The sequence below is a fragment of the Ahaetulla prasina genome, chromosome 5, assembly GCF_028640845.1.
Source record: "Ahaetulla prasina isolate Xishuangbanna chromosome 5, ASM2864084v1, whole genome shotgun sequence".
NCBI classification, from domain to species: domain Eukaryota; kingdom Metazoa; phylum Chordata; class Lepidosauria; order Squamata; family Colubridae; genus Ahaetulla; species Ahaetulla prasina.
Window position 1 is genome coordinate 74288075 of NC_080543.1, and position 16345 is coordinate 74304419.

At 38.3% G+C, this 16345-nt stretch overlaps 1 protein-coding gene across 1 annotated transcript in view; it reads left to right on the forward strand.

Moving 5' to 3' along the window:
- The window catches only part of PHEX (phosphate regulating endopeptidase X-linked), a 739707-nt gene that overhangs the window by 126779 nt on the left and 596583 nt on the right, over positions 1–16345 (forward strand). The window contains exon 12 of the mRNA XM_058186235.1: positions 1575–1676. Within this exon, the coding sequence (XP_058042218.1) occupies positions 1575–1676 (102 nt within the window). The remainder of the gene's footprint in view (positions 1–1574; positions 1677–16345) is intronic.

Sequence of the window (16345 nt, forward strand, 5' to 3'; positions counted from 1 at the left end):
CCAGTTTGATGAAAGGTGGATGTCTCAGCTCTCTTCTGCCTGAGATCCTCTGGTTTTTGCACCCTGGTGCCTCCACCTTTCTGTTTTAATGTAGCTGCTTTGTGATTTCTGCTGCCATTGACTGTCAGTCACATGGATGTGTTTACCTGATGTTTTTCCCACATAACCCTGGCATGTGAGACAGGTAAGAATTTCATAGGCTATGCCATCATTGAAAAATAACCCAAAAAGTAGAGAAAAATCAAATGGATAAAAATGAAATAAATGCAGTAGTGTAAGGCATGTGACAAGGCAGTCAGCACCCCTTCTCCTTTAGAAGAACATCATTCTCACAAATAATTTATTTATTTTGTTATATGTTTATCCTCTCTTTATTACTTTATAAGGAATGCAAGGTGGAGAACTTATATAATATTCCTTCCTCCTCTTAGATTCCCCGCAACCACAATCTAAGAAGTGGTTTGGGTTGGGAGAGGGTGACTGGTCACTCAGCCATTTTTTAAAGCCTAAAATGGGACTAGAACTCAGAGTCTCTTGGTTTCCAAGCCATCACCTTAACATTACTTTGTTTAAAAAGTATGAAGGAATGTCAAAATAACTTGTAAGAATTGCATGCGAAAACAGGGTTGGAGGAAACAAACTTGTAAAGCTGCAAACATCACAGATAACATTTCAGAATAATCTCCCAAAGAATGATGCAAAAGACGAGAGGTTGTAGCCAATTACAATCTTAGATGGACCTGTTAGTAGGAAAGGAGACTAGAATGAGCAGTAATACTTTGCAAGATGCATCAAACCTGAAGTCAAGATGTTTGTTATTTATTTGCACAATGTGAGCATTCTTTTTATTTGAAAGCTACTTGCTTTGGTGAGTTGAGTGGCCAGGGGTGACAAGTAGCAGAGTGGAGGGGCAAGGCATGGCTAGGCATGGCAAGGAGAGGCCGGGCGAGATGAGGCACCCATGCCATGCCCACTCAGACACACGATCACCCAGCCACACCTACCCAGCTGGTCATTAGGGCAGAGAATCGGTTGTTAAATTATTTGAATCCCATGACTGGTAAAAATGTATGGGAACTGAAATACAAAACACCTTTAGGATAGTGAAAATGGGCCATAGGACAAAGAATAGAGAAAACTAAAGTACATTAGGGTCTCTGAAGGTCATACAGACCTATTACTCTAAACCAGTTCTTATTCTTGGAGAATGTTCAATTTGTCCATGTTATTGGCTGGTAACATGTTGAGCAAAATAATGCAAATATGAATGTATAGCTAAATACACAAGTGCATCCATGCTCACAATTTTCACAGAAACATGTTTGTCCATGTAGATCACCCCATTCCTCACCCCATTCCTAAGAGGTCTGTAAGGGGCATGCATAAGAGCACCAGCATGCCTACTGTCTCTGTCCTAATGTTCCCTTTAATTGTATTCATTTTATGTCTTCAATTCATGCTTATACTTATATATATTATCTAATATGTACTCGACAAAATAAATAAATAAAAATAAATAAATAGATTTCTTCCCCTCATGGTATTGGATTGAAAATAGATAATGTTTCCTTCAGATGGCAGAGCTGATTGAAGGAATTCGATGGGCCTTTATAGACATGTTGGAAAATGAAAATGACTGGATGGATTTGGATACAAAAAGAAAAGCTGTTGAAAAGGTAAGGAAGTTGAAATACAGTTTATACTATTATATATGAATGCATAGCAAGAAAAAGAACTAAAAATAGGATTGGATCTTAAAAGTACTAAAGTAATTGTCTCAAGTATTTTCAGTCAGAAATTATGATGTACATACTGTAATTATTAGCTCATGAAATGTAATATATATACCAAACTTTTTTGTTTTATAATTTTTGTTTTAATTTTTCTGATGCTTCAGTAGTTCTTAAAACTATCCTCCCTTATTTTTTCAAGCTTTTTATTAATATGTTTTATATTTTGTAAAAATGGAATTTGTAGTAGTAGTTGTTCAATTCCTTCCAACCCTTTGTGACCTGATGAAAATAATTTCCAGGATTGTCTGTTTGTAACCAAGCTCATATTTGTGCATTCTGAGATATCTAGCCACTTCTGTTTCTTTCATTCTCAATATTTTTAACATACAATTATGCATTATGTTCACTGATATTAGTTACCATTTTTGCACTAAAACGTATTATTTCTTTTGTTGCCTAAAAATAGAATTTAATGGCTCTCATCTGCAATAAGCCCCATTCTAAGATCTGCATTATCTTCCTTCATCTGTATTTCTGTTAAAGCGGGAAGAACATTAAAAAAAAACAAATTTACTGTGCCTTATTTGACTCCTTCTTAGAAACTATGATAAACTGATTTGTTAATGTGGGAAACTTGCTGACTCTGCTGTGGTGTTTTTCCACATAGGGCTTCTTTTATGTGAAGTAGCCTTCAAATACTTGATTTCCAGAAAGCACATATGTTGCTTAATAGTTTGAAATCATTTTTTTGATATATAATGTTTTCAATATTTTGTGTGACATAAGGAAAATATGCAGTTATAAATGTCTGTTCATAGATTTCTGGGGGCTTCTTGGAGACTTTATTTTATAATTCTTCATTTTAAACTTTCAGGGGAAACTCATCCAAATGCTAAGCATAAGGTAATAAGACACTTTAAAAACACTTGACTATCAGAGGCAAAAGGGAAGAAAATATATTTTCTCCTTGTTTGATTGGCTTGGTAGAAGTAGCTTTCAAATACTTTTCCTGAGGGCACTCAATACAGGCAGTATCTGAATCACTGCCAGGTTGTGATGAAATAAAAATAGGTAGGATTTAATTTTCTACAGTTCTTTTAAAAGAAATCTTCAGAGTTCTTAGACGAAAAATAGTAAATGTAATGCTTTTTAGCTGTGTTGGAAGAATATCTTTCTGAGTTCAGTTCTAAGGGGGAAAAAGACACTGGATTCATGGAGACTGTTTGGAAAGATGGTTTAATGATGGACAGGATCACATGGCTTGAGTTCCTGAACAGGATCACATGGCTTGAGTTCCTGAGCAGAAAAGGGCAGAGATGCTGACAGTGCCTTGGTTTTATGCCCTCTCTGCGCCCCACCCTAGAGTTTCCTGTACCTGTGTAAGAAATGCACTCTGATTGGTGGTCAGACTTTCAGGGGGTGAGGTCTTAATTAACTTTGTAGGCTGTCTGTCTCCCAGACTTGGTTGAGCTTTGCTAGGAGCTGATGTAATCTCCCCAGGTGCCATGTGATGAGTTCTGTTGCTAGATTGATAGAGGGCTAATCCTATCTTTGTTATGTAGAATGGACTGGCTCAGGCCTTAATGGCGCATTAACAAAGATGTGTATGGGTGTGTGTGTGAGTTTCTGCCTCCCTTTTTGGGGAAATATTCTGCCCTTTTAATATTTCCCAAAATATCTCTCATTTTCCTAGGAGAGGGGTGGGTGCTAACTTCCTACAGCTGATACAAATGTGAAAAATTTATTGAATACCCCAGGATTCACTTAAATTATTCACTATTTAAAAGAACTGACTCAAAGAAGCAGCAGGAGCAACTGGTTTATTTTGAAGACCAGAAAAACAGCAGTAGTGGGAGCAAGAACAACAACAAAACTTCTGGATAAATGCTGAATCAAATTCAATAACATTACTAGGAGGTTGTGATTTGTGATAAATAGCTATATGGGCTCTTGATTTGAGCTCCGAGCTTTGCAATTTGATTGCAAATGCTTCATCACCATTTGAGGAGACATAGTCAGTATACTTTGAATTGTGCTCTTCACAAGAAATCGTCTTGTGGGATCCAAGGTCATTTAACCAGATGTTTGGCAGACTTGGACAGTTTTCCATAACAATACTTGGATATCTAATTGGACAATGTGACCTGCACTAATGGGGTGGAGGGAAGAACCTATTCTTTATGTGAAAACCGCAGGAATTAGATAGAGCTGGTTTTGCATTTATGTTGTGCTGAAATGTACTCAATAAAGTTTGGCATTATGAGATTGGATCGTCTCAGCTTTGCTGGCTTAGTTGGGTTCATCAGCTGGAACCTTGACACTCAGATCAGTAAATAAAATCAAAGAGCCAGCGTAGTTAAGATGTTCAACTGGCACTAGGAAAATCCATGTTCACTGTCAGTGATAGATGCTCACTAAGATTGAGGATCAGTTACTCTTAGCCCAGTTTACACTTCACAAGGTTCTTATGGTGGGAGGACTTGGGAAGAGAGATCACTAGTGCTCTCTCATCCCAGGTCCTCCCACCATAAGAACCTTGTGAGGTCCTTAAGCCTATGAACCAAAAACAGAACACAAACCTACCAAATTCTTCAAACACTCTTACTGGAACAAAGCAAAAAAAAAAAAGTTTGAAAGCACACATTGCAGAGGCTCCAAATGGGTAGTAATTGTTCCAATTTAAGAGTTGGTTAATGTCAGTGTTTCTACTATAAGTATTTACTGGATGTCAGAATTATCAACATGTAGCATCATTAGCTGCCAAAAAAGCCAACACAGTTCTAGGTTACATTAATAGAGGGACAGGATCAAGATCATATATAATATAGCAGAACCCCTAAGCATAATTTTTGAAAAAGCTTTCACGACCAGTTCCCTTCCCAAACTTTGGCCACTTGCCATGGTCATCCCTATCTTCAAAAAAGGAGACCCCAGCCTAGTTGAAAATTACAGACCTATCTTTCTTTGCTGTGTCACCTGCAAAGTAATGGAATCTATCATCAACCAATCCATTACCCTCCACCTAGAAACAAACAACCTACTCTCTAATAAACAATTTGGTTTCAGAAAAAAAATATCATGTAATTTACAACTTCTTTACTGCAAAAACATATGGACTACAAATCTTGATCAGGGAAAAGCAGTAGACTTCTGTAAAGCTTTCAAGTCAGTAGTACACAATAAACTTCTCTTAAAACTAAAATCCTACGGCATCTCAGGACCCCTCCACAATTGGATAACAGTTTTTCTATCAAACAGACAAGTAGTCAAAATTGGCAATGCTATATCAAATCTCTCTGGGCTTCTGGTGGCTGTCTGGGCCTCTGGTGGCTCAGCAGACTAAGACAGTCTGTTATTAACACAGCTGTTTGCAATTACTGCAAGTTCAAGTCCCACCAGGCCCAAGGTTGACTCAGCCTTCCATCCTTTATAAGGTAGGTAAAATGAGGACCCAGATTGTTGGGGGCAATACAAAAGTTGACTTTGTATATAGTATACAAATGGATGAAGACTATTGCTTAACATAGTGTAAGCCGCCCTGAGTCTTCGGAGAAGGGCGGGATATAAATTAAAAAAAAAAATCCTGTTCCTGTCAAAAGTGGCGTTCCCCAAGGCAGCGTTCTTGGACCAACACTCTTTATATTATACATTACTGATCTCTGTGACCATATTACAAGTAATTGTGTTCTCTTTGCTGACAATGACAAACTATTTAACACCACCAACAATACAGCTACCCTTCAAAAAGACTTTGACTTCGTATCTGAATGGTCTAAAACTTGGCAACTCCAAATCTCAACCAGCAAATGCTCAGTCTTACATATTGGAAAAAAGAGCCTAAACACTAAGTACAAGCTTGATGGACATTACCTTACTGATGACCCCCACCCTGTTAAAGATCTTGGAGTTTTCATATCAAGTGATCTAAGTGCCAAAGCCCACTGTAACTACAACCCAAAAAAGGCCTTAAGAGTTGTAAATCTAATCTTGCGTAGCTTCTTCTCCAAAAACACTACACTACTAACCAGAGCATATGAAACATTTGCTAGACCAATTCTTGAATACAGCTCAACTGTTTGGAACCCATACCACATTTCTGACATCAATACAATTGAACGTGTCCAGAAATATTTTACAAGAAGAGTTCTCCACTCCTCTGAATACAACAAAATACCTTATGCTACCAGACTTGAAATCCTGGGTTTAGAAAATTTACAACTACGCCGCCTTCGACATGACCTGAGTTTAACTCATAGAATCATCTATTACAAAGTCCTTCCTGTCGAAGACTACTTCAGCTTCAATTGCAACAATAAACGAGCACACAATAGATTTAAGCTTAATGTTAACCGCTCCAATCTTGATTGCAGAAAATATGACTTCAGTAATAGAATTGTTAATGGTTGGAACACATTACCTGACTCTGTGGTCTCTTCCCAAAATCCCCAAAGCTTCAACCAAAAACTGTCTACTATTGACCTCACCCCATTCCTAAGAGGTCTGTAAGGGGCGTGCATAAGAGCACCAACGTGCCTACCGTTCCTGTCCTATTGTTTCCTTTTGTTATATCCAATTAATATAGTTATTACATACTCATACTCATATATATGCTTATATATTGTATAGTTATTTCATACTTATGCTTATATATACTGTGTGACAAAATAAATAAAAAAATAAAAATAAATAAATCATGTGAAGTGTTAATACCGCTTTATAATGCCTTGGTAAGGATACGCTTGGAATACTGTGTAATTTGGTCGCCACGCTGTAGAAAAGATGTTGAGACTCTAGAAAAAGTGCAGAGAAGAGCAACCAAAATGATTAGGGGACTGGAGGCTAAAACATATAAAGAACAGTTGCTGGAATTGGGTATATCTAGTTTGATGAAGTGAGGGGACGTGGTGGCTCAGTGACTAAAATGCTGAATTTGTCAATCAGAAAGGTTGGCAGTTCGGTGGTTCAAATCCCTAGCGCCACGTAACGGAGTGAGCTCCTGATACTTGCCCCAGCTTCTGCCAACCTAGCAGTTTGAAAGCATGTAAAAATGCAAGTGGAAAAATAGGGACCACTTCGGTGGGAATATAACAGTGCTCCGTGCCCCGTCGACATTTAGTCATGCCAGCCACATGACCATGGAATTCTCGTCAGACAGTGCTGGCTCTTCGGCTTAGAAACGGAGATCAGCACTGCCACCTAGAGTCGGGAATGACTAGCACATATTTGTGATGGGAACCTTTACCTTTTTAGTTTTTTTTTTTCTGTTTAAATAATTTTTATTTCCATTTTCCAACATCATATTTATGTACAAACTATTATCCATCATTAATCATTAATTTTATTTATTACTGATTCAGGCCTGCCCGACTGCCACTTCCTTTCTTCACAACCTCCCTCTCTACCCTCTACTACTTTCCGATCCTTCATCTCCTTCATTTTACTACTTCCTCTCCTCCTTCTCCACTCCTCCCTTCTTCCACCCTATCTAACCTTCTTATTCCCCTCCTCCTTCTCAACTCTTTCCTACCTACTTTCTTCCTACCCCTCTCTCCGTTTCTTTCTGAAATGGCAGTCGGGCAGCCCCAATATCATTTTAAATTTTAATTTCATATCTTCAAACATTACTGTACATTAATAATCAATCCATGTATCATTTCCCCCCCCTTCCCCCCCCTCCTCCCCTTTTCCCCTGGACTTCCCAGAGCAAATACCGAGTATTATGACCAACAATCACAAGCTAAAGTATACAAAATATACATAACCTCCCACCCTCAAAAATTTAAAACTAAATATAATAAAAAAGAAAAGAAGCAGTACCAACTTCACACATTACTTCTTCTTAAAATCCATTTCTTAAATTACAGTCCATCTTCTCAAACTCAAATTTTCATCACATATATTTGTTCAATTGCCATAACATTTAATGTCCATTCTTCTTACAGTCCATTTTAAAAATTAGTCCATCTCCTAAAATTCAAATTTTTTTCCCCACTTGTATATTCCTTCAAATTTCAGTCCATTTCTTAAATTACAATCCAGCTTCTCAAACTCAAATTCTCATCACTTATATATTTCTTCAATTGTCATAACATTTAATGTCCGATCTTCCAATACTACTCTTATCAATCAAATATCATTTCGAATAAAGTCTCTCAAATACAATATTTCCAGCTTAACTTCATAACTTTTACTGTCTATAAACGTGTCAATTAAAACAAATAATCATTTAAACTACATCCACAATATAACAGTAAACAATTAAAATTATTACAGCCACAACATTATCTAAATTCATAAATTTTACTTTCCATCCTTCACAATTAAATAATATCATCCCATAGGTTTATACCATACAAATAACAAATAACAAAAATTCTATAATTTATATCCTAAACAAATCAATTCCAAAAATTAACCATAATCATCATATTCACATCTTAAACATTCCTCCCCTCTCCTATTCTATTTTCCATCGTTTCCAAACCAGTTAATTTAGCATCTAACAACAAAGGATTCCCACTCTTTAAAACATTAATATAGAAATGTCTTGCTTTCATAACTGAATTAAGAAAATACTTTCTACCTCTAAAATTCACTGACAAACCCATTGGAACTTCCCATCTAAAATATATCTGATGTTTCTTAAACTCATCCACTAAAAAAGCAAATTCTCTTCTCTTTCTTAACATTTTAGGAGGAATTTCCTTCATCATTGTTATATCTTGTCGCAATATTTGAAATTTATTTTTATAAAAGGCTTGCAAAATTTCATACCTAATCTTGTTAGTTGTAAAATAAATAACCACATCCCTCGGTACTCTATTTGTCTTGCCCACCAAGAATTAACACGATAAATTCTTTCAATATTAATCTCAAAATTTTCTGGCTCCACACCCTTTATCTGAGCAAAGGCTTGCATAAAAATCTCTTTTAAATTTTCCTTCCTACTTTCCCTCAACCTCCTCACCCTTATAGCATATTCTATCAATCTATATTGTAATATTACTCTTTCTTCATCTGCCCTATCTACCTTTGCCTGTATATCTTCCATCTTATTATCTAAGTTCCAGTTGTTTTGATTCTTTTGAATTTCCTCTATTTTCCTTTGCAACTCTAAATTAGCTTTATTAATTTCTTCAAGATTATCTTCCATCTGAATACAAGAGCTTAATATTTGCGCAATTTCATCCTTTACCATTTTCATTTCCCTCTTCTGCTCTTCCACCACTTCCTTAAAATCCAACATCTCTTCCTCTATTTCATCAAATTTTTGATCTATTTCTGAAAAACGACTCTCCAAAAACTCCTGTAAAGAATTCCTTAATTCCTTTTTGATTTCTTCTTTTAATTTTTGAATCTGAACTGAAGAAATTTCAAAATTTTTAGTGACTTTTGGTACTATTTGCTTAAAAGCCATTTTTTAAAAATGTAACCTAATAACGGACAAAAAATGGTTAAAAAAGAAAAATTCAAAAAACTATTCTTCTAAATCACTATAATCCCAAAGAAGAAGAAAAAATATAAATCATAAAATTCTCATTTCTTCCATTTAGTCAGTATCTTCCTATATATCTTCTAGTACACTAGCTGTTAATAAGCATTTCTTTAACTTTCGTTTCCAGTACACACATTCCACAAAACGCCATTTGCTTTCTTCTCTCCTATCTTCGCAACAAATATCCTCAGGGGCTTGCAGTCTTCTTACAAACAAATGCTAGAACTCCAGTTTCTGATCTGTCCACGTTACAATCCATCATAAATCAATATGCATTTTTTTATTAATTTTAATAATTAATAATTATAATTATAATTAATTTTATATAATTTATAAATAATAAATAATTTATTTATTATTAATTTTAAACGGGGTTTTAATTTCTATATATTTTAAAATTTTAGGCAAATTATAATAAGTTTTTTAATTTTGCATTTTATAGATTATTGTCTTGTCTGTTTTAATTTGCCTGTACACCGCCCTGAGTCCTTCGGGAGAAGGGCGGTATAAAAATCAAATAAATGAAATGAAATGAAATGAAATATCTGCCATGGAAACTGGACGCTGCATTTTTTCCTGCAAGAAAGCAGGAGCCCCCCCAAAATAGTTTGATGAAAAGGACTAGGGGAGACATGATAGCAGTCTTCGAATATCTCAGAGGCTGCCACAAAGAAGAGGTAGTCAAGCTATTCTCCAAATCTCCTGAAGGCAGGAAAAGAAGCAATGGATGGAAACTAATCAAGGAGAGAAGCAAATTAGAACTAAGGAGGAATTTCCTGACAGTTAGAACAATTAATCAGTGGAACAACTTGCCTCCAGAAGTTGTGAATGCTCCAAAATTAGAACTTTTTAAGAAGAGATTGACAACCATTTGTCTGAAATGGTGTAGGGTTTCCTGCCTGAGCAGGGGCTTGGACTAGAGGACCTCCAAGGTGCCTTCCAACTCTGATTCTGTCCTGTTAGTAATTCTGAATTGAAGTCAGAACTGAAGAAGCTTCTTGGATGAGAAGCAAAATGCCTTCAAGGAAAAACAAAGCCCAGTTACCTTTTGAAAAAGCACCTTTGGGACAACCATGACCTGGATGACTGAGAATCTCCACAGACAATTATAACAGTATTGAAAAAAGTGACAGGCCACTGCTCCCTACACTTATGACAGCTGCAGCACCCCCCCTAGTCACGTGACCTAAAATTGGGTGCGTGGCAACTGGCCTGTATTTACTCATCCCTGAGTAACAGATGATATATCTCCAAAAGTTTTTTAAAAATCCATTTTATGACATGTTTAGAAGGAGAAATCCAGCACCATTGTTCAGTTGTGATTTGCTGCTAGAGATGACAATGGCACTGACTGCTATGCCTGCTTCACGGTTAAATAATGACAGGTGAGAAACTTCTTTAACTTCTTCCAGCTGGGGAACATGCTATAGGGAATTTGATGAGTTACAATCATTGACTCAGAGGGCTGGAAGAGACCTTGGAGGTCTTCTAGTCCAACCCACTTCCCAAAGCAGGAATCTTTTATATCTTCCTGGAGAAATGGCTATCCATTCTCTTCTTGAAAACCTCCAGTGATGGAGTACCCAAATCTATCATAATATATGTTAATGTACCCAGAGTGGTGCGGTAGCTTAGATGTGGAGCTCTCCCCCTCACAATCAGGAGGCTGTGAGTTTGATCCTAGGTAGAGGCAGATATTTCTCTCTCTGGGCACAATGAGAATGTATCTGCTGAATATAACTCTGCATTGGCAACAGGAAGGGCATCCGGCCAGTAAAAACTCTTGCTAGCTCCATTCATTTGTCCAGACTCCATCCCGCAAGGGATTATGGGGGTCATTAAAAAATGATGATGATGATGATGATGATGATATGTAAATGTACCCAGATAATTATAGAACATAGAATAATAGGTTTGGAATGTACCTTGGAATTGTCCAACCTCTTTCCCAAGAGAGGAGATTTTATAGCATCCTGGACAATCTTTTCTTGAAAACCTCTAGTGACGAAGCACCCACAATTCTGGGAATCAAGCTGTTCCATTGCATTGATTAATTGTTCTCATTGTTAGGAATTCGTTCCAGGATGAACTTCCCTTTAAAAGAACTTCCACCCATTGCTTCTTGTCCTACCTCCAGGTGCTTTGGAGAATAAATCAATCACCCCCTTCTTCTCTGTGACAGCCCTTCCATTATTGGAAGACAGCTATCATGTCTCCCCTGAGCCTTCACTTTGTTTATGCTTCCCCTAAACATACCTAGTTCCCTTAACCATTCATCATTCTGTATTTAGCCTCCAGATCAGTGGTGAAATTAATTTTTTTTACTACCAGTTCTGTGGGCGTGGCTTGGTGGGTGTGGCATGGCTTGGTGGGTGTGGCAGGGGAAGGATACTGCAAAATCTCCATTCCCACCCCACTCCAGGGGAAGGATACTGCAAAATCCCTATTACCTCCCCACTCTGGGGCCAGCCAGAGGTGGCATTTGCTGGTTCTCCGAACTACTCAAAATTTCCACTACCGGTTCTCCAGAACCTGTCAGAACCTGCTGGACTTCACCCCTGTTCCAGTCCTCTGATCATCTTTGTGGCTCTTCTTTTGACTCTTTCTAAGACCTCAATGTCTCGTTGTTGTTGTTATTGTTGCTGTTGTTGTTGTTATGAGCCAGCCATGTGCAGCAGCTGCCAAAAAACCAACACAGTTCTAAGCTGCATAAACAGAGGGATAGAATCAAGATCATGTGAACTGTTAATACCATTTTATAATGCCTTGGTAAGGGCACACCTGGAATACTGCATTCAGTTTTGGTCGCCTTGATGTAAAAAAGATATTGAGATTCTAGAAAGAGTGCAGAGAACAGCAACAAAGATGACTAGGGGACTGGAGGCTAAAACATATGAACGGTTGCAGGAACTGGGTATATCTAGTTTAATGAAAAGAAGAACTAGGGGAGACATGATATCAGTGTTCCAATATCTCAGGGGCTGCCATAAAGAAGAGGGAGTCAAGCTATTCTCCAAAGCACATGAGGGTAGGATAAGAAGCAATGGGTAGAAACTAATCAAGGAGAGAAGCAACTTAGAATTAAAGGAGAAATTTCTTGACAGTTAGAACAATTAATCAGTGGAACAACTTGCCTCCAGAAGTTGTGAATGCTCCAACACTGGAAGTTTTTAAGAAGATGTTGGATAACTACAGAACTAAGATGTCTGAAGTGGTGTAGTGTTTCCTGCCTAGGCAGGGGGTTGAACTAGAAGACCTCCAAGGTCCTTTCCAACTCTTCTCTTCTCTTCTCTTCTCTTCTCTTCTCTTCTCTTCTCTTCTCTTCTCTTCTCTTCCCTTCCCTTCCCTTCCCTTCCCTTCCCTTCCCTTCCCTTCCCTTCCATTCCATTCCATTCCATTCCAATTTTTGCTACTGTCTGCAAAGAAGAAATCAAATTGTATCATGGGTTGGGGAAGAATGTTTGCATATGTGATTAAGGGCATAAAGTATGGGTCAGCTCTTGAGTTTTGGCTGACTACAGTTGCATTCCAGGGCTCCCACTTCCCCACATCCTCTTCTCTTCCTCCCCATAACCACATGTGGCCAAGTAAGGAACAGATGGTGGGGTCAGGATTTCCATGTCAATCTCATCTGTTAAAAGCAGGAACGTGCAGGTGGAAAAGGGAAGAGGTAAAAGAGGAACAAGGTCCCAAGAGAAGTGAGGTTTTCATCCCAGATTCCAGGAGGACCTGAGAAGATTGAGGAAAAAAAATCCCACCAGTGATTCCTCTAAAGAGATCACCTTCACTGTTAGTAGGTTTGGCAGGAAAATACTACAGGTAGCCGGGGGGCAGGTCTACTGAGGGTTTGCAGGGTTTCGGGAGAACCTTTAGCTAAGATTCTGTGCAGTTCGGAGAACCCCCAAATCCCACTCTAGGCTGGCCATGCCCACCACACCTTGCCCCTCCCAGGAGTCCTCACACGGCCCGTTTTGGATGCAGCTAAGTGCAGGGGCTCACAGCACACAGAGGTTCAGGGAGGGCGAAAAACGGGCCTACTTGAAGTTTGGGAAGGCTGGAAACAAGCTTATTTCCAGCCTCCAAAGGGCCTCCTGAGCCTGGGGAGGCCATTTTCACCTTCCTGGAGGCTCAAGGAAAGCCTCCAGGGCCCGGAGAGGGCAAAAACACCCCTCCCCACCATTGTGTAGGTGGCCGACTAGCCCATGCCCAACATGGCCGTGCCCACCCAGCAACTGGGCGGAGAACCCTTTGCTAAAATTTTTGAAGCCCACCCCTGCAGGTAGCCCTTGACATAAAACAGTTCATTTAGTGACCATTCAAAGTTACAATGGCACTGAAAAAATCTGACTTATGAACATTTTTCACAGTTACGTCCGTTGCAGCGTCCCTGTAGTCACGTGATCAAAATTCAGAGGCTTGGCAATGGATTCATATTTATGATGGTCGCAGTGTCCTGTGGTCATGTGATTTCCCCTTTTGCGACCATCCAGAAAGCAGAGTCAACAGGGAAGCCAGATTCGCATAACAACCCATGTTACTAATTGCAGGGATTCACTTAACAATGGTGGCAAGAAAGGTTGTCAAATGGGGCAAAACTCACTGAACTCACTTAGTAACAGAAATGTTGGGCTCAATTTTGTGATCATAAGCCAAGGTTTACCCGTACAGTTCTTCACTTATGAACAGCCACTTAGTGAGATGTAGATTTATGAATCATCTTGGAGTGTTTGTTTAAAACGTCTGTAAATTTCCTGATTTCAGCCAGGGAGCTAGAACCCCAAGAGCATGGTGGCACAGTGGTTAGAATGCAGTACTGCAGGCTACTTCTGCTGACTGCTGGCTGCCAGTAACTCAGCAGTTTGATCCTGACCAGCTCAAGGGTGATTCAGCCTTCCGTCCTTTCAAGGTCGGTAAAATGAGGACCCAGACTGTTGGGGGCAATAGGCTCTATAAACTGCTTAGAGAGGGCTGGAAAGAACTTTGAAGTGGTATATAAGCGGTATAGCTATTGTCCGTCCCTCCCTCCCTCCCTCCCTCCCTCCCTTCCTTCCTTCCTTCCTTCCTGGGTGCACAGTGGTTAGAATGCAGTATTGCAGGCTAACTGTGCCAGCAGTTTGATCCTGACGAGCTCAAGCATGATTCAACCTTCTGAGGTCGGTAAAATGACGACGCAGATCATTTGGGGCAAGACACTGACTCTGCAAAAACTGCTTAGAGAGAGCTGGAAAGCACTGTGAAGCGGTATATGTCTAAATGCTATTGCTATAAAGAAAGAACTGTCCACCTTATGTCCATTCCACCATCTGTTTAAGAGAACCTGCAAACCCAATAAAATTTAACAAGAGAGCCCAAAAATGCAAAGTTTGACTGCATTAACTCTTGGGTGGAAACTTACCAAGAAATCCCTAGGCTGATTCAGATAATTAAAAAAAAATCCCCAGAAGACAGCAATGAGAAACCACTTCTGAATCATTGCCAAAAAAAGTCCCCAACAACCCTAAAATAGGAGTCAAGTTTGATTTGGAGATTTTACTTGTAATTCTGACTTTTTGAAAGGGAAGGGAAAAAGGGAAGGAAAGGAAAGGAAAGGAGGATGGGAATGGGGAAGGAGGGAGGGAGGAAGGAAGGAAGGAAGGAAGGAAGGAAGGAAGGAAGGAAGGAAGGAAGGAGAGCAGACAGTGCAATTTTAAAAAAGAGAGGGAAGGGAGAGGAAAGGAATGAATTGGGAAGGCAAGGTGAGGTGAGGCAAGGCAAGGCAAGGCACGGCACTGAACTAATCTGATTCTGCACACTCTAGCACCTTTTTTATAATCATGGTGTTTGATGGAGCATGTTGTTGTTCCCAGTTTTGCCCAAATGAAATTCTGGTGGCCGTAATTATGTGGAGTATGAGATATTGCATTTCTTTACTCAATTTTTCTTTTATAATCCCCAAAAGAAATAGTTCAGGTTTCATATCAATTTCCCCCCGTCATTTCCACTAACCATTTTTTAATTTTTAACCAATAGTCCCTGGTTTGGGATATGTCCACCACATGAGGTATTATGTCTCTTGTTAGTGGTTACATTTCCAACAATGAGGTGGGTTGTATGGAAATACCTTGGCCAATCTTGCTGGAGGTAGATGCCATCTATAAAACATTTTATAGATATTTTCTTTATAGGCGGCCAACAACATCATTTTATAATTTGTTCCCCATATTTTTTCCCAATTCTCTAATTCTATATTGTATCCAAAAAAATTTGCCCAAATGATCATTGTTTCCTTCATCATTTCCTCCTCCATTTTAAATTTAAGGAGACAATTATATGTTTTGGTAATTATTTTCTCATTGGTCCCTGTCAATATTTTATCCATTTCTTGTCGTTCATTTTGGAATCCATATAATTCTAAATCTTTTTTATATTTTGTTTGGATCTGTAAATAAGGCCAACAATCTATTTTAATTCCTTCTTCTAATAATTTTTATTTAGATTTCAAATTTTCTTGTTCGTCTAACAACTCTTTATAGGTTACTATTTTGTTTAAATCAATTAAATTGGGGTAGACCAAGGCTTCCATCGTTGATACCCATCTTGGAACTTTTGTATAAAAGTTTCTTTTAATTTTCATCCAGGTTTCTAGCAGTACTAAAATAAATACTAAAATAAAATGAAGATAATCACCAAAAACCTTACGCAAGGCCAAAATAAGAAATTAGAGGAGAAATTAGGAATTCAAGTTGTGAAAAAAGTAAAGTACCTGGGCATTTGGCTAATGGCAAGAATGTCCTCAATAAAGGAAGACAATTATTTAAAATTACTACAACTAATTCAAAAAGATTTAGAGAGTTGGGCAAAATTACAAATATGATTGATTGGAAGAATTCCTACCAAAAATTATATATTTATTTCAAACAGTACCTGTAAAATTGGGGGAAAAACTTTTTTGATAAATTGAATAAAATTATTAGTAAATTTTTATATGGCTAGGGAAAAAGCCCAGAATTAAACTAAAAGTCCTACAAGATTCTAGAATTAAGGGTGGCTTTGGCCTTCCAGATTGGGAACTTTACTACCAGGTGGCAGTAATATCATGGCTTAAAGAATGGATAAATTTAAAAAATGGAAGAATACT